The sequence below is a fragment of the Arachis ipaensis genome, chromosome B9, assembly GCF_059453495.1.
Source record: "Arachis ipaensis isolate K30076 ecotype BB chromosome B9, ASM5945349v1, whole genome shotgun sequence".
Classification (NCBI taxonomy): Eukaryota; Viridiplantae; Streptophyta; class Magnoliopsida; order Fabales; family Fabaceae; genus Arachis; species Arachis ipaensis.
Genome location: NC_142444.1, coordinates 60,968,193 through 60,994,962, shown reverse-complemented (window position 1 = coordinate 60,994,962; position 26,770 = coordinate 60,968,193). Strand labels below are relative to the sequence as shown.

Below are 26,770 nucleotides of genomic sequence, written 5' to 3'. Positions count from 1 at the left end.
TTCTAACTTCTTATCTTTTCAAATTCGATTTTCAAATATTTTTCAATTAACCACTTGACTTTTTGTTTGTTTTGCTATTTCTTATCTTTTTCAAAACTGCCTAACTAATTTTCTCTCTCTAATTTTTGAAAACTTTTCCCCACTTTTTCAAAATTCCTTTTTAATTAACTATTTGTTTTAAATTCTAATTTAATTTATTTTTCTTTTTAAATTTCAAATTATAACTAATAGTCAAAATAAAAACAATTTTTTTATTTATTTTATTTAATTTTCGAATTCTTCCCCCTCTCATCTCTTTCTATTTATTTAATTATCTACTAACACCCCTCTTCCATTCAAAAATTCGAACCCATTCTTCTCCTCTGTGTTCGAATTCTTATCTTCTCCTTCTTTTATTCTTCTCTTCTTCTACTCACATAAAAGAATCTCTATACTGTGACATAGAGAATTTCTCTTCTTTTCTGTTCTCTTCTTTTTCATATGAGCAGGAACAGGGATAAAGACATTCTTTTTGAAGCTGATCCTGAACCTGAAAGGACCCTTAAGAGGAAACTAAGAGAAGCTAAAGCACAACCCTCTGGAGAGGACCTGATAGAAACTTTCGAAAAAGAAGGAGACATGGCCGAACCTAATAACAATGGTGGAGATGCAAGGAAGATGCTTGGTGACTTTATTGCACCCTCTTCCAACTTCTATGGAAGAAACATCTCACTCCCTCCAATTGGAGCAAACAATTTTGAGCTTAAACCTCAATTAGTTTCTCTGATGCAGCAGAACTACAAGTTTCATGGACTTCCAATGGAAGATCCTCATCAGTTTTTAGTTGAATTCTTGCAAATCTGTGACACTGTCAAGACCAATGGAGTTGATCTTGAGGTCTACAGGCTTATGCTTTTCCCTTTTGCTGTAAGAGATAGAGCTTGAACGTGGTTGGATTCACAACCTAAGGATAGCCTGAACTCTTGGGATAAGCAGGTCAGTGCTTTCTTGGCCAAATTCTTTCCACCTAAAAAGATAAGCAAGCATAGAGTGGAAATCCAAACCTTCAGATAGAAGGAAGGAGAGTCCCTCTATGAAGCTTGGGAAAGATATAAGCAACTGATCAAAAGGTGTCCTACTGACATGCTTCCAGAATGGAGCATCATAAGTATATTCTATGATGGTTTGTCTGAGTTGTCAAAAATGTCATTGGACTATTCTGCAGGAGGATCTCTTCACGTAAAAATCCCTGCAGAAGCTCAGGAACTCATTGAAATGGTTGCAAATAACCAGTTCATGTACACCTCTGAGAGGAATCCTGTGAACAATGGGACGCCTCAGAAGAAGGCAGTTCTTGAAATTGATACTCTGAATGCCATATTGGCTCAGAATAAAATATTGACTCAGCAAGTCAATATGATTTCTCAGAGTCTGAATGGATTCCAAGCTGCATCCAACAGTACTAAAGAGGCATCTTCTGAAGAAGAAGCTTATGATCCTGAGAACCCTGCAATAGCAGAGGTGAATTACATGGGAGAACCCTATGGAAACACCTATAATCCTTCATAGAGAAATCATCCTAATCTCTCATGGAAGGATCAACAGAAGCCTCAACAAGGCTTCAATAATAATGGTGGAAGAAATAGGTTTAGCAATAGGAAGCCTTTTCCATTATCTTCTCAGCAACAGACAGAGAATTCTGAATAGAGCCATTCTGGCCTGGCAACCATAGTCTCTGGTCTATCCAAAACTACACTAAGTTTCATGAATGAAACAAGGTCTCCCATTAGAAATTTGGAGGCACAGGTGGGCCAGCTGAGTAAGAAGATTACTGAAACTCCTCTCAGTACTCTCCCAAGCAATACAGAAGAAAATCCCAAGAGAGAGTGCAAGGCCATAACCTTACTAGGTGTGGCCGAATGCCCAGAGGAGGAGGAGGACGTGAATCCCAGTGAGGAAGACCTCTTGGGACGTCCTCTGGACAGAAAGGAGTTCTCTTTTGAGGAACTAAAGGAATCTGAGGCTCATACAGAGACCCTAGAGATTCCATTGGACCTCCTTCTACCATTAATGAGCTCTGATGAATACTCTTCCTCTGAAGAGGATGAAGACACCATTGCAGAGCAAGTTGCTAAGTATCTAGGAGCAATCATGAAGTTGAATGCAAGTTTATTTGTTAATGAAACTTGGGAGGATGAACCCCCTTGCTCACCAATGAACTGAGTGCACTAATGAGGCAGACATTACCTTTGAAAAAACCGGATCCCGGAAAGTTCTTCATACCTTGTACCATAGGCACCATGACCTTTGAGAAAGCTCTATGTGACCTTGGGTCAGGGATAAACCTCATGCCACTCTCTGTAATGGAGGAATTGGGAATGTTTGAGGTACAAGCTGCAAGAATCTCATTAGAGATGGAAGACAAATCAATGAAACAGGCTTATGGACTAGTAGAGGACGTGTTAGTAAAGGTTGAAGGCCTTTACATCCCTGCTGATTTCATAATCCTAGACACTGGGAAGGATGAGGAAGAATCCATCATCCTTGGCAGACCCTTCCTAACCACAGCAAAAGCTGTGATTGATGTGGACAGAGGAGAGTTGGTCCTTCAGTTGAATGAGGACTACCTTGTATTTAAGACTCAAGGTTCTCCTTCTGTAACCATGGGGAGGAAACATGAGAAGCTCCTCTCAATACAGAGTCAAACAAAACCCCCACATTCAAACTCTAAGTTTGGTGTTGGGAGGCCACAACCAAACTCTAAGTTTGGTATTGAGAGGCCACAACCAAACTCTAAGTTTGGTGTTAAGAGGCCCCAACCTTGCTCTGATTATTTGTGAAGCTCCATGAGAGCTCACTATCAAGCTATTGACATTAAATAAGCGCTTGTTGGGAGGCAACCCAATGTTATTTAATTATATCTATTTATTTTCCATTGCTATTTTATGTTTTCTTTAGGTTGATAATCATGTGAAGTCACAAAAACTACTGAAAAATAAAAAACAGAATAAAAAATAGCATTAAAAATAGCTCACCTTGGAAGAAGAGCTTATTGGCGTTTAAACGCCAGTAAGAAGCATCAAACTGGCGTTTAACGCCAGAAAGAAGCATCAAGCTGGCGTTAAACGCCAGAAACAACCACCAGACTGGCATTTAACGCCAGAACAGAGCGTGGAATTGGCGTTTAATGCCAAGAATGGGAGAAAAGCTGGCGTTAAACGCCAGAAACAAGCAGCAAGCTGGCGTTTAACGCCAGACATGCATTCTAAGGGCGTTTTGCACGCCTACTTGAAGCAGGGATGCTAAGTCCTTGACCCCTCAGGATCTGTGGACCCCATAGGATTCCCACCTACCCCACCTCTTCTTCTCTCCTCTTCACATCTTCTCATAACACTCTTCCCCAAATACCCTTCACCAATCACCTTATTACCTCTTCCCCATAAACCCCACCTACCTCCAAATTTAAATTCCTTTCCCTCCCAAACCCAACCCTAATGGCCGAAACCTAACCTCCCCCCACCCCTATATAAACCCCTTAACACTACTCCATTTTCACACATCACAACCACTACTTCTCCCCCTTGGCCGAATACACTCTCTTACTCCATCTGCTCCATTTTCTTCTTCTTCTTCTACTACTTTCTTTCTTCTTTTGCTCGAGGACGAGCAAAACTTTTAAGTTTGGTGTGGTAAAAGCATTGTTTTTTGTTTTTCCATAACCATCAATGGCACCTAAGGCCAGAGAAACCTCAAGAAAGAGGAAAGGGAAGGCAATTGCTTTCACCTCTGAGTCATGAGAGATGGAGAGATTCATCTCAAAGGTCCATAAAGACCACTTCTATGAAGTTGTGGCAAAGAAGAAGGTGATCCCTGAGGTCCCTTTTAAGCTCAAAAAGAGCGAGTATCCGGAGATCCGACATGAGATTAGAAGAAGAGGATGGGAAGTTCTCTCTAATCCTATTCAACAAAGTCGGAATCTTAATGGTTCAAGAGTTCTATGCAAACGCATGGATCACTAAGAACCATGATCAAAGTATGAACCTAAACCCAAATAACTGGCTTATAATGGTTCGGGGGAAATACTTAGATTTCAGTCCGGAAAATGTAAGGTTGGCGTTCAACTTGCCAATGATGCAAGAAAACGCACACCCCTACACTACAAGGGTCAAGTTTGATCAAAGGTTGGACCAAGTCCTCATGGACATATGTGTGAAAGGAGCTCAATGGAAAGTTGACTCAAGAGGCAAGCCGGTTCAATTAAGAAGGCCGGACCTTAAGCCTGTAGCTAGAGGATGGTTGGAGTTCATCCAACGCTCAATTATTCCTACTAGCAACCGGTCTGAAGTTACTCTAGACTGGGCCATCATGATCCATAGTATCATGATTGGGGAGGAAGTTGAAGTTCATGAGATTATACCTCAAGAACTCTACAAGGTGGCTAACAAGTCCTCCACTTTGGCAAGGTTAGCCTTTCCTCACCTCATTTGCCACCTCTGCAATTTGGCTAGGATTGACATAGAGGGAGACATCCTCATTAATGAGGACAAGCCCATCACCAAGAAAAGGATGGAACACCAAGAGCACTCCATCATTCTCCATGAGATTAGAGAAGATCAAAGAGCTACGAGGGAAGAGCAACAAAGACAAGGAAGAGACATAGAGGAGCTCAAGAACACCATTGGTTCTTCAAGAGGAAGAAGACGCCACCCTCACTAAGGTGGACCCGTTCCTTAATTTTCTTGTTCTTATTTTTCTGTTTTTCAGTTTTGGAGCCTTATGTTTTATTTATGTTTGTGTCTTTACTACATGATCACTAGTATCTAAGTGTCTATGTCTTAAAGCTATGAATGTCCTATGAATCCATCACCTTTCTTAAATGAAAAATGTTTTAATTACAAAAGAACAAGAAGTACATGAATTTTGAATTCATCCTTGAAACTAGTTTAATTATTTTGATTTGGTGGCAATACTTTTTGTTTTCTGAATGAATGCTTGAACAATGCATATGCCTTTTGAATTTGTTGTTTATGAATGTTAAAATTGTTGGCTCTTGAAGAATAATGAAAAAGGAGAAATGTTATTTGATAATCTGAAAAATCATATAATTGATTCTTGAAGCAAGAAAAAGCAGTAAATAACAAGGCTTGCGAAAAAAAATGGCGAAAATAAAAGGAAAAAAAGAAAGAGAAAGAAAAAAAAGAAAAGCAAGCAGAAAAAGCCAATAGCCCTTAAAACCAAAAGGCAAGGGTAATAAAAAGGATCCAAGGATTTGAGCATCAGTGGATAGGAGGGCCCAAAGGAATAAAATCCTGGCCTAAGTGGCTAAACCAAGCTGTCCCTAACCATGTGCTTGTGGGGTAAAGGTGTCAAGTGAAAAGCTTGAGACTGTGCGGTTAAAGTTGAGGTCCAAAGCAAAAATAGAGTGTGCTTAAGAACCCTAGACACCTCTAATTGGGGACTTTAGCAAAGCTGAGTCACAATCTGAAAAGGTTCACCCAATTATGTGTCTGTGGCATTTATGTATCCGGTGGTAATACTGGAAAACAAAGTGCTTAGGGCCACGGCCAAGACTCATAAAGTAGCTGTATTCAAGAATCAACACACTGAACTAGGAGAATCAATAACACTATCTAAATTCTGAGTTCCTATAGATGCCAATCATTCTAAACTTCAAAGGATAAAGTGAGATGCCAAAACTGTTCAGAGGCAAAAAGCTACTAGTCCCGCTCATCTGATTGGAGCTACGTTTCATTGATATTTTGGAATTTATAGTATATTCTCTTCCTTTTATCCTATTTGATTTTCAGTTGCTTGGGGACAAGCAACAATTTAAGTTTGGTGTTGTGATGAGCGGATAATTTATACGCTTTTTGCCATTGTTTTTACATAGTTTTTAGTATAATTTAGTTAGTTTTTACTATATTTTTATTAGTTTTTAAACAAAATTTACATTTATGGACTTTACTATGAGTTTGCGTGTTTTTCTATGATTTCAGGTAATTTCTGGCTGAAATTGAGGGACTTGAACAAAAATCTGATTCAGACGCTGAAGAAGGACTGCAGATGCTGTTGGATTCTGACCTCCCTGCACTCAAAGTGGATTTTATGGAGCTACAGGAACCCAATTGGTGCGCTCTTAATTGCGTTGAAAAGTAGACATCCAGGGCTTTCCAGCAATTTATAATAGTCGATACTTTGCCTGAGTTTAGACGACGCAAACTGGCGTTTAACGACAGCTTTCTGCCCTATTCTGGCGTTAAACGCCAGAAACAAGTTGCAAAGCAGAGTTAAACGCCAGAAACAAGTTACAAACTAGCGTTGAACTCCAAGGAAGGCCTCTACATGTGAAAGCTCAATGCTCAGCCCAAACACACACTAAGTGGGCCCAGAAGTGGATTTCTGCATCATTTACTTAATTCTGTAACCCTAGTAACTAGTTTAGTATAAATAGAACTTTTTACTATTGTACTAGGGGTCTTTTTCCCTATTTTCGAATTCATATGCCATTTGGAGAGGCTGGCCATTCGGCCATGCCTAGACCTTGTTCTTATGTATTTACAACGGTAGAGTTTCTACACACCATAGATTAAGGTGTGGAGCTCTGTTGTTCCTCATGAATTAATGCAAAGTACTATTATTTTTCAATTCAACTCAAGCCTATTTCTTCTCTAAGATATTCATTCGCACACAAGAACATGATGAATTTGATGATTATGTGACACTCATCACTATTCTCACTTATGAAAGCAAGCTTGACTGCATATCTCTTAGCCTCCTGATTTACGATCAGAGTCGTCGTGGTATAGGCTAGAATTATTGGCGGCCATTCTTGAGATCCGGAAAGTCTAAACCTTGTCTGTGGTATTCCAAGTAGGATCTGGGATGGGATGGCTATGACGAGCTTCAAACTCGCGAGTGTTGGGTGTAGTGACAGACACAAAAGGATCACTGGATCCTATTCCAACATGATCGAGAACCGATAGATGATTAGCCATGCGGTGACAGTGCATTTGGACCATTTTCACTGAGAGGATGGGATGTAGCCATTGACAACAGTGATGCCCAACATACAGCTTGCCATGGAAAGGAGTATGATTGATTGGATGATCATTCTCCATGAGATTAGAGAAGATCAAAGAGCTACGAGGGAAGAGCAACAAAGACAAGGAAGAGACATAGAGGAGCTCAAGAACACCATTGGTTCTTCAATAGGAAGAAGACGCCACCCTCACTAAGGTGGACCCGTTCCTTAATCTCCTTGTTCTTATTTTTCTGTTTTTCAGTTTTTGAGCCTTATGTTTTATTTATGTTTGTGTCTTTACTACATGATCACTAGTATCTAAGTGTCTATGTCTTAAAGCTATGAATGTCCTATGAATCCATCACCTTTCTTAAATGAAAAATGTTTTAATTACAAAAGAACAAGAAGTACATGAATTTTGAATTCATCCTTGAAACTAGTTTAATTATTTTGATTTGGTAGCAATACTTTTTGTTTTCTGAATGAATGCTTGAACAGTGCATATGTCTTTTGAATTTGTTGTTTATGAATGTTAAAATTGTTGGCTCTTGAAGAATAATGAAAAAGGAAAAATGTTATTTGATAATCTGAAAAATCATATAATTGATTCTTGAAGCAAGAAAAAGCAGTGAATAACAAGGCTTGCGAAAAAAATTGGCGAAAATAAAAGGAAAAAAAAGAGAGAGAAAGAAAAAAAAGAAAAGCAAGCAGAAAAAGCCAATAGCCCTTAAAACCAAAAGGCAAGGGTAATAAAAAGGATCCAAGGATTTGAGCATCAGTGGATAGGAGGGCCCAAAGGAATAAAATCCTGGCCTAAGCGGCTAAACCAAGCTGTCCCTAACCATGTGCTTGTGGGGTAAAGGTGTCAAGTGAAAAGCTTGAGACTGTGCGGTTAAAGTTGAGGTCCAAAGCAAAAACAGAGTGTGCTTAAGAACCCTGGACACCTCTAATTGGGGACTTTAGCAAAGCTGAGTCACAATCTGAAAAGGTTCACCCAATTATGTGTTTGTGGCATTTATGTATCCGGTGGTAATACTGGAAAATAAAGTGCTTAGGGCCACGGCCAAGACTCATAAAGTAGCTGTATTCAAGAATCAGCACACTGAACTAGGAGAATCAATAACACTATCTAAATTCTGAGTTCCTATAGATGCCAATCATTCTAAACTTCAAAGGATAAAGTGAGATGCCAAAACTGTTTAGAGGCAAAAAGCTACTAGTCCGCTCATCTGATTGGAGCTACGTTTCATTGATATTTTGGAATTTATAGTATATTCTCTTCCTTTTATCCTATTTGATTTTCAGTTGCTTGGGGACAAGCAACAAATTAAGTTTGGTGTTGTGATGAGCGGATAATTTATACGCTTTTTGGCATTGTTTTTACATAGTTTTTAGTATAATTTAGTTAGTTTTTACTATATTTTTATTAGTTTTTAAACAAAATTTACATTTATGGACTTTACTATGAGTTTGCATGTTTTTCTATGATTTCAGGTAATTTTTGGCTGAAATTGAGAGACTTGAGCAAAAATCTGATTCAGAGGCTGAAGAAGGACTGCAGATGCTGTTGGATTCTGACCTCCCTGCACTCAAAGTGGATTTTTTGGAGCTACAGAAACCCAATTGGCACACTCTTAATTGCGTTGGAAAGTAGACATCCAGGGCTTTCTAGCAATATATAATAGTCGATACTTTGCCCGAGTTTAAATGACGCAAACTGGCATTTAACGACATCTTTCTGCCCTATTCTGGCGTTAAACGCCAGAAACAAGTTGCAAAGCAGAGTTAAACGCCAGAAACAAGTTACAAACTGGCGTTTAACTCCAAGGAAGACCTCTACACGTGAAAGCTCAATGCTCAGCCCAAGAACACACTAAGTGGGCCTGGAAGTGGATTTCTGCATCATTTACTTAATTCTGTAACCCTAGTAACTAATTTAGTATAAATAAAACTTTTTACTATTGTACTAGGGGTCTTTTTCCCTATTTTTGAATTCATATGCCATTTGGGGAGGCTGGCCATTCGGCCATGCCTAGACCTTGTTCTTATGTATTTTCAACGGTAGAGTTTCTACACACCATAGATTAAGGTGTGGAGCTCTGCTGTTCCTCATGAATTAATGCAAAGTACTATTATTTTTTAATTCAACTCAAGCCTATTTCTTCTCTAAGATATTTATTCGCACACAAGAACATGATGAATTTGATGATTATGTGACACTCATCACTATTCTCACTTATGAAAGCAAGCTTGAATGCATATCTCTTAGCCTCCTGATTTACGATCAGAGTCGTCGTGGTATAGGCTAGAATTATTGGCGGCCATTCTTGAGATCCAGAAAGTCTAAACCTTGTCTGTGGTATTCCAAGTAGGATCTGGGAAGGGATGGCTATGACGAGCTTCAAACTCGCGAGTGTTGGGTGTAGTGACAGACGCAAAAGGATCACTGGATCCTATTCTAACATGATCGAGAACCGACAGATGATTAGCCATGCGGTGATAGCACATTTGGACCATTTTCACTGAGAGGATGGGATGTAGCCGTTGACAACGGTGATGCCCAACATACAGCTTGCCATGGAAAGGAGTATGAATGATTGGATGATCATTCTCCATGAGATTAGAGAAGATCAAAGAGCTACGAGGGAAGAGCAACAAAGACAAGGAAGAGACATAGAGGAGCTCAAGAACACCATTGGTTCTTCAAGAGGAAGAAGACGCCACCCTCACTAAGGTGGACCCGTTCCTTAATTTCCTTGTTCTTATTTTTCTGTTTTTCAGTTTTTGAGCCTTATGTTTTATTTATGTTTGTGTCTTTACTACATGATCACTAGTATCTAAGTGTCTATGTCTTAAAGCTATGAATGTCCTATGAATCCATCACCTTTCTTAAATGAAAAATGTTTTAATTACAAAAGAACAAGAAGTACATGAATTTTGAATTCATCCTTGAAACTAGTTTAATTATTTTGATTTGGTGGCAATACTTTTTGTTTTCTGAATGAATGCTTGAACAGTGTATATGTCTTTTGAATTTGTTGTTTATGAATGTTAAAATTGTTGGCTCTTGAAGAATAATGAAAAAGGAAAAATGTTATTTGATAATCTGAAAAATCATATAATTGATTCTTGAAGCAAGAAAAAGCAGTGAATAACAAGGCTTGCGAAAAAAATTGGCAAAAATAAAAGGAAAAAAAAGAGAGAGAAAGAAAAAAAAGAAAAGCAAGCAGAAAAAGCCAATAGCCCTTAAAACCAAAAGGCAAGGGTAATAAAAATGATCCAAGGATTTGAGCATTAGTGGATAGGAGGGCCCAAAGGAATAAAATCCTGGCCTAAGCGGCTAAACCAAGCTGTTCCTAACCATGTGCTTGTGGGGTAAAGGTGTCAAGTGAAAAGCTTGAGACTGTGCGGTTAAAGTTGAGGTCCAAAGCAAAAACAGAGTGTGCTTAAGAACCCTGGACACCTCTAATTGGAGACTTTAGCAAAGCTGAGTCACAATCGGAAAAGGTTCACTCAATTATGTGTCTGTGGCATTTATGTATCCGGTGGTAATACTGGAAAACAAAGTGCTTAGGGCCACGGCAAAGACTCATAAAGTAGCTGTATTCAAGAATCAACACACTGAACTAGGAGAATCAGTAACACTATCTAAATTCTGAGTTCCTATAGATGCCAATCATTCTAAACTTCAAAGGATAAAGTGAGATGCCAAAACTGTTCAGAGGCAAAAAGCTACTAGTCCCGCTCATCTGATTGGAGCTAGGTTTCATTGATATTTTGGAATTTATAGTATATTCTCTTCCTTTTATCCTATTTGATTTTCAGTTGCTTGGGGACAAGCAACAATTTAAGTTTGGTGTTGTGATGAGCGGATAATTTATACACTTTTTGGCATTGTTTTTACATAGTTTTTAGTATAATTTAGTTAGTTTTTACTATATTTTTATTAGTTTTTAAACAAAATTTACATTTATGGACTTTACTATGAGTTTGCGTATTTTTCTATGATTTCAGGTAATTTCTGGCTGAAATTGAGGGACTTGAGCAAAAATCTGATTCAGAGGTTGAAGAAGGACTGCAGATGCTGTTGGATTCTGACCTCCCTGCACTCAAAGTAAATTTTCTGGAGCTACAGGAACCCAATTGGCGCGCTCTTAATTGCGTTGGAAAGTAGACATCCAGGGCTTTCCAACAATATATAATAGTCCATACTTTGCCCGAGTTTAGACGACGCAAACTGGCGTTTAACGACAGCTTTCTGCCCTATTCTGGCGTTAAACGCCAGAAACAAGTTGCAAAGCAGAGTTAAATGCCAGAAACAAGTTACAAACTGGTGTTTAACTCCAAGGAAGACCTCTACACGTGAAAGCTAAATGCTCAGCCCAAACACACACTAAGTGGGCCCGGAAGTGGATTTCTGCATCATTTACTTAATTCTGTAACCCTAGTAACTAGTTTAGTATAAATAGAACTTTTTACTATTGTACTAGGGGTCTTTTTCCCTATTTTCGAATTCATATGCCATTTGGGGAGGCTGGCCATTCGGCCATGCCTAGACCTTGTTCTTATGTATTTACAACGGTAGAGTTTCTACACACCATAGATTAAGGTGTGGAGCTCTGCTGTTCCTCATGAATTAATGCAAAGTACTATTATTTTTCAATTCAACTCAAGCCTATTTCTTCTCTAAGATATTCATTCGCACACAAGAACATGATGAATTTGATGATTATGTGACACTCATCACTATTCTCACTTATGAAAGCAAGCTTGAATGCATATCTCTTAGCCTCCTGATTTACGATCAGAGTCGTCGTGGTATAGGCTAGAATTATTGGCGGCCATTCTTGAGATCCGGAAAGTCTAAACCTTGTCTGTGGTATTCCAAGTAGGATCTGGGAAGGGATGGCTACGACGAGCTTCAAACCCGCGAGTGTTGGGTGTAGTGACAGACGCAAAAGGATCACTGGATCCCATTCCAACATGATCGAGAACCGACAGATGATTAGCCATGCGGTGACAGCGCATTTGGACCATTTTCACTGAGAAGATGGGATGTAGCCATTGACAACGGTGATGCCCAACATACAGCTTGCCATGGAAAGGAGTATGAATGATTGGATGAAGGCAGTAGGAAAGCAGAGGTTCAGAAGGAACAAAAACATCTCCATACGCTTATCTGAAATTCTCACCAATAAATTGCATAAGTATCTCTATCCCATTTTATATTTTAACTATATTTTAACTATCAATTCACCATAACCATTTGAATCCGCCTGACTGAGATTTGCCAGATGACCATAGCTTGCTTCAAGCCGACAATCTCCGTGGGATCGACCCTTACTCACGTAAGGTTTGTTACTTGGACGACCCAGTGCACTTGCTGGTTAGTTGTATCGGAATTATGAAAAAGAATTAAGATTCAGAATGTGCATACTGAGTTTTTGGAGCCGTTAACAAGGAATGAACAATCACGATTTCGTGCACCAATGAGCCCCTTTTGGATTATTTATGGAAAGGCGTGCCACATCGTGGTTGAAATAGAACAAGGCATACTAGGCGGTTAAGCAATGTAACATAGATTTTACAAAAGTGGCATTGCAAGGAAGCTACAATTAGAGGAACTAGAATGCCTTAGGATGGAAGCATATGAAAATGCAAGAATCTACAAGGAGAGAACTAAGGAATTCCATGATCACCCCATTTGTGAGAAAGACATACAAGAAGGCAATGAAGTTCTCCTTTACAATTCAAGACTTCATTTTATGCCGGGCAAGCTTCGTTCAAGATGGGATGGCCTTTTCAAGGTAATAGAAGTGAAGCCCTATGGCATAGTGGAGCTTCTTCATCCTTATAGTGGAGCAACCTTCAAAGTAAATGGGCACCGACCTAAGAAATATCATGGATACAAGTCACCAAAAGAATTGGAAGTATACCTCCTTAAGGATGCACCCAAGGACAACAAGAAGGATGAGATGGATGTCCTTGAGGATGTGCCAAGGAAATGAACATGAGCTAATGACCATCCAACTTAAGAACGTTAAAAAAAGTTCTAGGTGGGAGACACCCCATTGATAAACCACAATTTTATGGTTTATTTTGTATTGAATTTGATGGATTTTATAAACTTTTCCTACATTTATTCAATAAAATAGCATAGTTTTATGAATTATTCCTAAATTGTACTTAAATGTAAAAACATGCTTTTTAGACCCAAAAATTGATAAATTTAATTCACTTTAATTTAATTTGATGCCTTGATATATTTGTTGAGTGATTTCAGGTTTAGAAGGAAAAGATTGGATTGAAGGAGTGAAGAAAAAGCATGCAAAATGGAGAATTCATGAAGAAATGAGGAATTGGAGGAATTCGTTGCGAAGCGTACGCGTGAGAGGGAAACTGACCAGGCCACGCGTAAGCATGACTCACGCGTATACGTGACTCACGTGTACGTATGACAAGCAGCACATGACCAACTTAATAAAACACGTTGGGGGCAATTTTTGCAGCTGCCAAAGTCCAATCTAACTCATTTTTGAAGCTATTAAAGGCCAAATTCAAGAAGGATGAAGGGGAGAGCAATTAGGTGTAGAATATAAAAGCTCTCTCTTCTCTCTAGAATTAGGATAGATTTAGTTAATCCCTTCTTAGATTTAGGTTTAGTTCTTGTTTTATGTTAGTTTTCCTTGCAATTTATTATTCTTACATCTTTGCTTTCCTAGTTTTACTTGTTATTTCCTTAATTTTTTCCTTTATGTTCATGACTCTTGTTGATTTCAATTTCTATTAATGCAATTTATGTTTTTATGTTTCTTATTGTTTAATTGAGATGTTATTGTCATTTACTTGCATTGGGTAGTTGTAGATTTAATATTTCTTGCTATTTTACCATGCTTTCCTTTTATGCCTTCCAAGTGTTTGATAAAATGCTTGGTTGGATTTTAGAGTAGATTTTTGTGTTCTTGGCTTGGGTTGGTAACTTGGGTAAGCTTGAGTTACTAATGTCCAAGTGATTGATAATTTATTTTCATTGACTCTAGTCTCTCACTAAATTAATTAGTGAGTTAGCTAGGACTTATGGATTAGGATTAATTAAGCCCATTTGACTTTCCTCTAACATTGGGGATGACAAAGTGGGATTGATCCTTGTAATTATCATATTGTGGTTGTAACAAGGATAGTGATCCTTAACCATCAACCCTTGCCAAGACCTTTTTACTATTTGAATTTCCTTTCTTTTATTAGTTAATTGTAATTTACTTTCTTGCTATTTACATTTCTTGTCAATTGCTATCTCACCCCCGATTTCCCTCATAGCCAATAATTAAGCACTTGATTGTAATTCCTAGGGAGAACGACCCGGGATTAATACTCTTGGTTATTGTGTTTTGTATTGTGAAATCCTTTTAAACTTTGATTGAGGATTAATTGTCGGTCTGGATCTATACTTGCAACGAAATTCCTTTGAGAAATTCTTAACCGACATTTATCCTCCGTCAAGTTTTTGGCGTTGTTGCCGGGCAATTGCAATGGTGTTATATTATTGGCTATTGTTCATATGTGAATATTGTAATTAGTTTTCTTGCTAGTTTTTACTAGATTTAGGAGTTTTTTTTTCGTTGTTTCTTATTGGTTTTTGTTTTTATTTTCTCATGCTATTATGAATTCTCATCACTTTAGCTATGAGTGTGGTTCTAAATATGTTGTAGGAAATGGGAATTATAATGAGGATATGCATCAAGGATGGAACAATCAAAGGTGGGAGGAGCCTCAAGTTTATGATCAACCCTTTTGGTAACAACCTCCTCCAGTGTATCATGAACAAGAACCATACCATGATGCAATCACCACCACCATATGCCTATGAGCCTTATTCTCAATATATCCCTCAACCACCATACCCACAAGTCCCATTTTATTAAACACTGATGAGCGGATAATTTATACGCTTTTTGGCATTGTTTTACATAATTTTTAGTATGATTTAGTTAGTTTTTAGAATATTTTTATTAATTTTTAAATAAAAATCACATTTCTGGATTTCACTATGAGTTTGTGTTTTTCTGTGATTTCAGGTAATTTCTGGCTGAAATTGAGGAACTTGAGCAAAAATCTGATTCAGAGGCTGAAGAAGGACTGCAGATGCTGTTGGATTCTGACCTTCCTGCACTCGAAATGGATTTTCTGGAGCTACAGAAACCCTAATTGGTGCGATCTCAATTGCGTTGGAAAGTAGACATCCAGGGCTTTCCAGCAATATATAATAGTCCATACTTTTCCCGAGTTTTGACGACGCAAATTGGCGTTCAAACGCCAACTTTCTGTCCTATTCTGGAGTTAAATGCCAGAAACAGGTTGCAAATCAGAGTTAAACGCCAGAAATAGGCTACAACCTGGCGTTTAACTCCAAAAAGAGTATCTACACATAAAAGCTCAATGCTCAGCCCAAGCACACACCAAGTGGGCCCGGAAGTGGATTTATGCATCATTTACTCATCCTATGTAACCCTAGCTACTAGTTTAGTATAAAAACTACTTTTAGTGATTTATTTCACATCTTTTGAATAATTTTATGTTCAGAGATCACGTTTAAGGGGCTGGCCATTCGGCCATCCCTTGACCACTTTCACTTATGTATTTTTCAACGGTGGAGTTTCTACACCCCATAGATTAAGGTGTGGAGCTCTACTGTTCCTTATGAATTAATGCAAAGTACTATTGTTTTTCTATTCAATTCAAGCTTATTCTTATTCCAAGATATTCACTCGTACTTCAACCAGATGAATGTGATGATCCATGACACTCATCATCATTCTCGGCTATGAACGCGTGCTTGACAACCACTTCCGTTCTATCTGCAATAGCTTGAGCGTTTATCTCTTGGGCTCCTGGTTCAGATCAGAGTCTTCGTGGTATAAGATAGAATTATTGGCGGTCATTCTTGAGATCCAGAAAGTCTAAACCCTGTCTGTGGTATTCTGAGTAGGATCCGGGGATGGGATGACTATGACGAGCTTCAAACTCACGAGTGCTGGGCGTAATGACAGACGCAAAAGGATCAACGGATCCTACTCCAACATGAGTGAGAACCGATAGATGATTAGTCGTGCGGTGACAGTGCTATTTGGACCATTTTCACTGAGAGGACGGGAGGTAGCCATTGACGATGGTGATGCCCAACATACAACTTGCCATGGAAAGGAGTATGAATGATTGGATGAAGGCAGTAGAAAAGCAGAGATTCAGAAGGAACAAAGCATCTCCATACACTTATCTGAAATTCTTACCAATGAATTGCATAAGTATTTCTATCTTATTTTATATTTTATTTATATTTTAATTATCAAAATCCCATAACCATTTGAATCCGCCTGACTGAGATTTACAAGATGACCATAGCTTGCTTCAAGCCGACAATCTCTGTGGGATTGACTCTTACTCACGTAAGGTTTATTACTTAGACGACTCAGTGCACTTGCTGGTTAGTTGTGCGAAGTTGTGAAGAAGAATTGAGATTATGATAGTGCATACGAAGTTTTTGGCGCCATTGAGATCAGAATTTCGTGCACCAAGTTTTTGGCACCGTTGCCGGGGATTGTTCGAGTTTGAACAACTGACGGTTCATCTTGTTGCTCAGATTAGGTAATTTTATTTTAATTTTAAGCTTTTGTTTTTATTATTTTTAATTTTGAAAAAAAAATATAAAAAATTTCAAAAAAAAAATTATTCTATGGCTTCAGAATTTTTAAGAATGAATTCTAGAGTTTCATGATTATCTGTTGAAGTCTGGCTGGCTGTGAAGCCATGTCTAATCTTTTGGACCGAGGTTTCAACTCATCATCACAAGAGCTTTTTGATTCTCATCAATTCAGCTGTTGTATGCCTGATTTGTATGCTAAAGCTTGGCTGGCCATTGGCCATGTCTAGTGTTTTGGACCGAAGCTTTCACTGAAAGCTTGGCTGGCTAGTAAGCCATGTCTAATTCCTGGACCGGAGTTTTAGACTAACATTGCATCATTCCTAGAATTCTTATTAGAAATTTTGAATTTCTTTATTTTTCTTTTCCTAATTAATTTTTGAAAATCCAAAAAAATTTAATAAAATCATAAAACAAAAAAAAATTGTGTTTTTGTTTGAGTCAAGTGTCAAATTTTAAGTTTGGTGTCAATTGCATGTTTTAATTTTTCAAAAATTTTTTTTTCAAAAATTCATGCATGGTGGTATTCATGATCTTCAAGTTGTTCTTGATGATCTTCTTTGTTTGATCTTTGCAATTTTATGTTTTGTGTCTTTCCTTATTTTTCATATGCATTTTCAATTTATTAATGTCTCAACATTAAAAATTTCTAAGTTTGGTGTCTTGCATGTCTTTCTTTTCATAAAAATTTTTAAAAATAAGTTCTTGGTGTTCGTCTTGACACTCAAAATGTTCTTGGTATTTATCTTGACATTCAAAGTGTTCTTGCATGCATATTTTTTACTTTGATCTTAAATTTTCATATTTTGTGTCATTTTGATGTTTTTCTCTCTCCTCATAAAAAATTCAAAAATAAAAAAATATCTTTCCCTTATTTACAAATAAATTTCGAAAATTTGGTTTGACTTAGTCAAAAATTTTTAAAATTTAGTTGTTTCTTATAAGTCAAGTCAAATTTTCAATTTAAAAATTCTATCTTTTCAAAACATTTTCAAAAATCAAATCTTTCTCATCTTTTTTTATTAATATTTTCGAAAACTTTCTAAAAAAATATGATTTTCAAAATCTTTACTAACAATTAATGTGATTGATTCAAAGCTTTTAAAGTTTGTTACTTGCCTATTAAGAAAGGTTCAATCTTTAAATTTTAGAATCATATCTTTTAGTTTCTTGTTAGTTAAGTAATCAACTTTAATTTTTCAAAAATCAAATCTTTTTAATTTCCTTTTCAAAACTTAATTTCAAAATCTTTTCTAACTTCTTATCTTTTCAAAATTAATTTTCAAATCTTTTTCAATTAATCTCATCTTTTTGTTTGATTTTTATCTTTTTCAAAACTACCTAACTAATTTTCTCTCTCTAATTTTCGAAAACTCCTCACCTTTTTTTTCAAAATTCTTTTTAATTAATTATTTCAAATTTTAATTTTAATTTTATTTTTCTTTTTAATTTTGGAATTCTAACTAATATTTGAAATAAAAAAAATGTTTTCCTTTTATTTTAAATTAAATTCGAATTCTCTCCCCCTCTCACATCTCCTTCTATTTATTTATCTACTAACACTTCTCTCCCACCCAAAATTTGAACCCCATCTTCTTCTCTGTGTTCGAATTTTTCTCTTCTCCTTCTTATATTCTTCTTTTCTTATACTCACATAAGGAATCTCTATACTGTGACATAGAGGATTCCATATTTTCTTTTCTGTTCTCTTCTTTTTCATATGAGCAGGAACAAGGATAAGAATATTCTTGTTGAAGCTGATCCTGAACCTGAAAGGACTCTGAAGAGGAAGCTAAGGGAAGCTAAAGCACAACTCTGTGGAGAGAACCTAACAGAAATTTTCGAAAAAGAGGAAGACATGGCCGAACCTAATAACAATTGTTGAGATGTAAGGAAGATGCTTGGTGACTTTATTGCACCCTCTTCTAACTTCTATGGAAGAAGCATCTCACTTCCTGCAATTGGAGCAAACAATTTTGAGCTTAAGCCTCAATTGGTTTCTCTAATGCATCAGAATTGTAAGTTTCATGGACTTCCAATGGAAGATCCTGATCAGTTTTTAGCTGAATTCTTGCAAATCTGTGACACTGTCAAGACCAATGGAGTTGATCCCGAGGTCTACAGGCTTATGCTTTTCCCTTTTGCTGTAAGAGACAGAGCTAGAACATGGTTGGATTCACAACCTAAGGATAGCCTAAACTCTTGGGATAAGCTGGTCAGTGCTTTTCTGGCCAAATTCTTTCCACCTCAAAAGATTGGCAAGCTTAGAGTGGAAATCCAAACCTTCAGACAGAAGGAAGGAGAATCCCTCTATGAAGCTTGGGAAAGATATAAGCAACTGATCAAAAGGTGTCCTACTGACATGCTTCCAGAATAGAGCATCATATGTATATTCTATGATGGTCTGTCTGAGTTGTCAAAAATGTCATTGGACCATTCTGCAGGAGGATCTCTTCATCTGAAAACCCCTGAAGAAGCTCAGGAACTCATTGAAATGTTTGCAAATAACCAGTTCATGTGCACCTCTGAGAGGAATCCTGTGAACAATGGGACACCTCAGAAGAAGGGAGTTCTTGAAATTGATACTCTGAATGCCATATTGGCTCAGAACAAAATATTGACTGATGCACGGAAAACTTGTCTCATAACAAATTTCCTTCGGTAAGTGTACCGAATTTGTCGTCAAGTAAAAACTCACAATAGAGTGAGGTCGAATCCCACAGGGATTGATTGGTCAAGCAACTTTAATTAGAGGAATGTTCTAGTTGAGCGAATCAGAATTTGGGTTGAGAATTGCAGAAAATTAAATGGCGGGAAAGTAAATAACAGAAAAGTAAATGCTAGAAATAAAGAGCTGAATGTAGATGACGGAAAGTAAATTGCAGAATCTTAAATGGGAATGGGGTAATTGCTCATAAAAGTAAATGATAGAAATTAAAGAAAATAGGTAAGATCAGAAATGGGGAGTTCATTGGGCTCAGGACATGTTGCATTCTCCGGATCGATTTCATTTTCATCTCTTCCTCAATCAATCCACTCATTGATCTCCTTGGCCATCTTAAGTGATCGAATTACAATTCCTTGTAATTCAATCTCTCAAATCTTGATCAATAGCCAAATCCTTGGTTAATTGCTCATGAGAAGAGATGAAGTATGGTCACTGATTATACCACATGCATTTCCCAAATCAAGTGTTGAGAGGATTATAGTCACATATCCATCCAAACCCAATTTGGTCCAGCATGAGAAAGCATTTCTAGCATGATCTCTTCATTCCTCTTTCAAGGTTCAGAAGAGATCCAAGTTTGAATAGCTTCTTTTCCAAGATAACTACCCAATTGGATGAAGATCGAAAGCTTTCATGTAAAATCAAGAGAAAAGATAGAAGAAGAATAATGAAAACTAGTATTGATCCATCAAATTACAACAGAGTTCCCTAACCCAAAGAAAGGGGTTTAGTTGTTCATAGCTTTGGAAAATGAAAACAAAGATGGAGAATACATGATGAAACTAGAAGTGCAGAGAAAGTAAAATACAGAGAGTAGTTCTATGCCAAGAGGCTCCCTATATTTTCCAACTCCTTTTTTAATTCAAAGCTATTCCTATATATACTACTCTTCTGATCTTCTAGATGGCTCTTCAATTCTTGGGTATGGGCCTTTGGATCTTGAGTTTGAAGCAGTTATCTTCTTCATTGGGCTTGGCTTTACTTGCAGAGAGAAAGTGTGAAGTGGGCAGAGACTTTAGCTCAGGACGTTAGTGGTGTTAACGTTCAGTGAAAATATGGGTTCGAGAACGTTAGTGACAATCACCTTTTTCACTAACGTTCCTCACCCAAGTATGAGCCACGTTAACCTCAACGTTAGTGGCACAAACGTTGCCACTAACGTTGCCTCTTTGTCCTTCGCACACGTTATTGGGACTTACCTTTCCCAATAACGTTGAGAAGCCTCCTCCTTCCCTACGTTAGAGTCTACGTTAACTTAGTTAACGTGGCTCCTTAACGTAGGCTTGCCAACCTTCGAGAACGTTAGTGACACTTACCTTTGTCACTAACATTCCAATGTGCCCCTAGCTCCCACGTTAGAGTCCACATTAACTAGGTCAACGTGGCTTTTAACGTGGCTATGCTAACCATCTCCAACGTTAGTGACAAAGGTGAATGTCACTAACGTTGCCTCATCATCTCTCCTCCTCACGTTAGCTTCCACGTTAACTAAGTTAACGTGGGATTTAACGTGGCTCATTGTGGCTTGTGTTGGCTCCTTCCAACGTTAGTGACAATGTTAGGTGTCACTAACGTTGGCGATCACCTTCCTTCTTCACGTTAGCTTCCACGTTAACTAGGTTAATGTGGGAGTTAACGTGGCTTATTGGGGCTTGTGTGGGTTAATACCAACGTTAGTGACAATGTTTGGTGTCACTAACATTGTCGATCACCTACTTTCTTCACGTTAGTTTCCACGTTAACTAGGTTAACGTGGAAGTTAACGTGGCTTATTGTGACTTGGCCAATGTTAGTGACAAAGTTGAATGTCACTAACGTTGGCTTCCCCTTTACTTCTTAACGTTAGAGGCCACGTTAACTAAGTTAATGTGGCTCTTAACGTGGCCACTTATGAGCTTGGTCTAACGTTAGTGACAAAGGTAAGTGTCACTAACGTTGGCTCCATTTCCTTTCCTCCACGTTAGAGTTCACGTTAACTTAGTTAACGTGACTCTTAACGTGGGCAATGATGGCTTCGAGAGCGTTATTGGCGATTATTTTTCTCATTAACTTTACAAGTTACTCCTATTCCACGTTAGGAGTTACGTTAATTAGATTAACGTGGCTGCTAATGTGGTTCTTCCTTGCTTCCTTTGTCCTGAAATTAAGCAATAGAGTGCATCAAAGTTCTAGTCCAAGTCATGGGAAATACAATATCCAATTTGTCATTAAATTCATGCAAAATCCTCATGAAATCATGTAAAGCGCACAATGTATGCTTGAATCAAGATATAAGTGAATATCTACCCAAAACTAGCTTATTTTCTAAGGAAATGCATGAAACTACCCTAAAAACAGTAAAGAAAAGGTCAGTGAAACTGGCCAAAATGCCCTGGCATCACAACACCAAACTTAAAGCTTGCTTGTCCCTAAGCAAGTACTGGAACAAGAGAATGATGAATGGAATGCCAAGAGAAATGAGTCATTCTTGTGGGGGTCATGTCCCTGGTTTTATGGTGGTTTCATGCATAGCAACTTAGATTCATTCCTTTACTGGCTTTCAGACCTTTATCATGTCCTAGAATACTCACTGTGATTGCATCCCATGAGACTTTTATTCATTGATCCTTTTATTGTTATTTCAGGGCTTATTTGTGTTCTTAGGCTAAGTGCTCTGTAAGGGGGCGACTCTTTAAGATAAGCTTTCAGCCAACACTCCGAACCAGTTGGTTCAAGGTGCTAGGTGTTAAGACACCCCTACGGACTTACTCCCTCAAGTCTCTTTCCCCCATACATACACACCACAGGCATATAGTTTATTTATTTTCTTTTCTTGAGACCTTGGTGTCCAGCACCTCTTTGGGTTACTAAATGCTCTGTAGTGAAGGTTACTCTTGATAGTGGACTTTCAACTGATAATCCCGAGTTAGTTAACCCAAGTTACCAAGTGATAAGGCACCCCTAAGAGTTTATTCATCCAAGTAGATCCCTCACACAGGAGCACCACAGACACATGCCTCAAGATTAAAACCATTGGTGCCTAGCCTTATTGCTTACTCTTTTTTCTTTTATTTTTCAACCTTTATTTGTTCTTTCCCTTTTTCTTATTAGGATCTTCTTATTTAGCTAGTCTCATGGGGTGTATTCAAAGCATAGTATTAATGACAGATAGTTGTCTTCCCACCTTGTGGTTGAATCAACTTAGCTAACTTATGATCACACCATAAACTCATGAACTTACTCCATAGTATGAGCTCCACTCTGGTCTTTTGTAAACACTCATTCTCTTTTTATTTGATTTAAAGGAACAAGCATACAAGTAAGCCTAGTGATGATGCAGTGACATAAAGACTAGCAAGCATGGACCTTTTCAACACAAAACTTAAAAGACAGAATTGAAAAAGGTTCCAATTAATGAGTCACTATTGATCAAAAGTGCATTCGGACTTCAAATTTTCAACATTCTAAGTACAATGGAATTAAGTAACAATACAACCTTCGGGTGATGACTTCTAGTTGCCCTCTTTTTTTGTCATCATCCTAGTCCTTGCTACCTCACTTCCTTGGGTGAAGGTGCACCATTTCCTCATAAGATTCCTGCAAAGTTATTGGAAGTTGCTTGTTCCCAAAGCACTTGAGAAATAGTTAGCTTGCATGTATGCTTGTGACTTCTGACTTTAATTTGGTGTGTGAACACCAAACTTAGCTCCTTGTCCAATGCAAAATATTGCATATATGCAGAGAACCTCATATCTTGTTATTAACAAAACAATGATTACCTAAAGTCTAACTATATCTAAGTGGTTTCCCTTGATTGGTTGGAGCTGGCAATGTTCTTTGGGAGTGGGGTGTGATTCTAACTGATATCCTTTGGTGGAATACCAAATTTAGAATTATACTTTCACTCTTGGATTGTGTTAGTGTGGAACACCAAACTTAGCTCCTCACAATACAGGGGAAACAGCTTGTGACCTTTATTGAAATAAAGCTGAAAAGAAAACTACCTGAGGTTGGGTTGTCTCCCAACAGAGCGCTCTTTTACCGTCGCTAGCTCGACGATTCCTCCTTTACCTGAGATGATATTGTACTCTGAGGTTTTCCCCCATGTTGCCCTGATAATGCTTGAGTCTTTGTCCGTTCACTGTAAAAGTCCTCTCTGAACATTCATCCATGATTTCGATGTGTCCATATGGCGAAAATTTTGTGACAAGAAAAGGGCCGGACCACCTTGATTTGAGTTTTCCTGGGAACAGTCTCAATTTGGAATTGTAAAGAAGTACTCGCTGCCCCTTTTCGAAACTCCTGGGTGCAAGATGCAGGTCATGTCTTCTCTTTGCATTCTCTTTATACATCTTGGTATTTTCATAGGCTTGTGACCTGAATTCCTCCATCTCTTGTAGCTGCAAGATCCTCTTTGCACCAGCAGCAATGCTGTCAAAATTTAGTATCTTGATAGCCCAGAGAGCTTTGTGTTCCAGCTCCAGTGGTAAATGACAAACTTTCCCATACACTAGTTGATATGGGGACATTCCAAGTGGTGTTTTAAATGCTATTCTGTATGCCCAAAGAGCATCATCCAGCTTCTTTGACCAATCCTTTCTTGATGCACCCACAGTCTTTTCCAGAATCCTCTTTAGCTCTCTGTTGGATATCTCAGTTTGTCCACTTGTTTGGGGATGGTAAGGCGTGGCTACCTTGTGTTTTACCCCATATCGTAGGAGAAGAGCTTCTAGTGGTCTGTTACAAAAATGGCTCCCTCCATCACTGATGAGTGTTCGTGGGACTCCAAACCGGCTAAAGATATTCTTCCTGAGAAAGTTCATGACCACCCTGTTATCATTCGTTTGGGTTGCAATAGCCTCTACCCACTTGGAAACGTAATCCACTGCTACCAAGATGTACTTGTTTGCATATGAGGTTGGGAATGGTCCCATGAAATCGATTCCCCACATATCAAACAATTCCAGTTCCAAGATGAAATTTTGTGGCTTCTCATTTCTTTTGGGCAAGTTTCCAGATCTTTGGCATTCATTGCAGCTCTTTACTAGTTCTTTGGCATCCTTGAAAAGGGTGGGCCAAAAGAATCCGCTTTGTAACACCTTTGCTACAGTTCTGTCCCCTCCAAAGTGGCCTCCATAGCATGAGCCGTGGCAATTCCATAGGACCTCTCGTCCTTCTTCTTCCGAAACACATCTCCTAAGGATTCCATCTGAACACTTCTTGAAGAGATATGGCTCATCCCAGACAAAGCATTTTGCATCATTCATGAGCTTCCTTTTTTGAGGTTTATTGATCTCTGGAGGTAAGGCCCCAGTTGCCTTGAAGTTGGCAATGTCTGCGAACCATGGTGCTTTGTGAACTGTCATCAACTGCTCATCAGGGAAGAGCTCGTTCACACTTGTATCATGTGCTCCACCTTTATCATGAGGAATCCTGGATAGGTGATCTGCTACCTTGTTCTCCACTCCTTTCTTGTCTCTGATTTCAATATTGAATTCCTGCAGCAATAAGATCCATCTTATTAGTCTTGGTTTTGATTCTTGCTTGGCAAACAAATATTTAAGTGCTGTGTGATCTGTAAAAACAATCACTTTAGCACCAATGAGGTATGATCTAAACTTGTCAAATGCAAAAACTATTGCTAGTAACTTCTTTAGTAGTGGTATAATTTCTTTGAGTATCATTAAGGACTTTGCTAGCATAGTATATCACATGGACTAAGTTGTCTTTCCTCTGTCCTAACACTGCCCTAACTGCAAAATCAGATGCATCACACATCAATTCAAATGGTAAATTCCAATCAGGTGGGGAAATGATAGGAGCAGAGGACAACCTCATTTTCAAATTTTCAAAGGCTAACATGCATGTTTCATCAAAGATAAATGGTGTATTAGATACAAGGAGATTGCTTAAGGGCTTGGCTATCTTTGAAAAATCTTTAATAAACCTTCTGTAAAAACTAGCATGCCCCAAAACGCTCCTAATTGCTCTGACATCACTGGGTGGAGGCAGTTTTTCAATAAGTTCTACTTTAGCTCTGTCAACCTCAATGCCTTGGTTAGAAACTTTGTGACCAAGGACTATTCCTCCTGTCACCATAAAGTGACATTTCTCCCAGTTCAAGACCAGATTGGTCTCTTGGCATCTTTTCAATACCAAGGCGAGGTGATGTAGGCAACTAGGGAAGGAATCTCCAAATACCGAGAAATCATCCATAAAAACTTCAATGAATTTTTCTATCATATCTGAAAAGATAGAAAGCATGCAGCGTTGGAAAGTCGCAGGTGCATTACATAGCCCAAATGGCATGCCCCTGTAGGCAAACACTCCATATGGGCAAGTGAATGAGGTTTTCTCTTGATCCCTGGGATCAACCACTATTTGGTTATATCCTGACTAACCGTCGAGAAAACAATAATATGCGTGCCCTGCAAGTCATTCCAACATCTGATCCATGAATGGAAGGGGGAAATGATCTTTTTGTGTAGCCTCATTGAGCTTTCTCTAGTCTATGCACATCCGCCATCCTGTGACTGTCCTTGTAGGAATTAGTTCGTTCTTCTCATTGGGAACCACAGTAATTCCTCCCTTTTTTGGGACGACATGCACGGGGCTAACCCAGGGGCTGTCTGAGATTGGGTAGATTACCCCCCTTGCCATAACTTCATAACTTCCTTTTGTACCACTTCCTTCATGATTGGGTTCAACCTCCTTTGGGATTGAATAGATGGTTTGGCATCATCTTCCAGTAGTATCTTGTGCATGCATATGGCCGAACTTATCCCTTTTAGATCAGCAAGTGTCCAACCAATGGCATCCTTGTGCTGTCGCAGTACTTTGATCAGTTCATCCTCTTGATCTTTGCTGAGGCATGAGCTTATGATCACTGGGTAATTTTCATTTTCTCCTAGGTATGCATATTTGAGAGTGGGTGGCAGTGCTTTGAGTTCAAGTTTAGGTGCTTCTGACTTTTCGTTCTCTTCCCTTGGTGCACCTGGTATGCCAATTTCTGTTGTTGCATCCTCTTCACTTGATGTACACTCTTCCTCTATTATTCTTTTGGGCTCTTCAGACTCTTCTTCTTCAAAACTTTCCTGCACTTCCTTTTCAAGTGAGTCCAACCTCATACATTCCCCCAGTTGTTCTTATGGGTAACTCATGGCCTTGAACACATTGATTGTCATCTTTTCATTGTGTAATCTCAGGGTAAGATCACCTTTTTGGACATCAATGACAGCTCCAGCAGTGGCCAAGAACGGCCTTCCCAGGATAATAGAGGTCTTGGCTTCCTCCTGCATGTCCAGCACTGCGAAGTCTGCCGGGAATATGAAGTCTCCCACTTTCACCAGCAAATCCTCTACTACGC

The 26,770-nt window shown here is 38.4% G+C and overlaps 1 protein-coding gene and 1 non-coding gene across 2 annotated transcripts; one reads left to right on the top strand and one right to left on the bottom strand.

The window, feature by feature from the left end:
- The first annotated feature begins 12,639 nt into the window (after positions 1–12,639).
- On the top strand, positions 12,640–13,008 carry LOC107615635 (uncharacterized). Its single transcript, XM_016317683.1, has one exon. It carries the CDS (start codon positions 12,640–12,642, stop codon positions 13,006–13,008), a length of 369 nt encoding a protein of 122 aa, XP_016173169.1.
- A 5,949-nt stretch (positions 13,009–18,957) lies between these two features.
- On the bottom strand, positions 18,958–19,065 carry LOC148544844 (small nucleolar RNA R71). The gene has a single exon (XR_015901676.1). It is a non-coding gene; the product is annotated as a small nucleolar RNA R71 (small nucleolar RNA).
- Between the last annotated feature and the right edge of the window lie 7,705 nt (positions 19,066–26,770).

Coding starts and splice junctions, on each gene's coding strand:
- LOC107615635 (XM_016317683.1), top strand. CDS start 12,640: ATGGAAGCATATGAAAATGCAAGAATCTACAAGGAGAGAACTAAGGAA.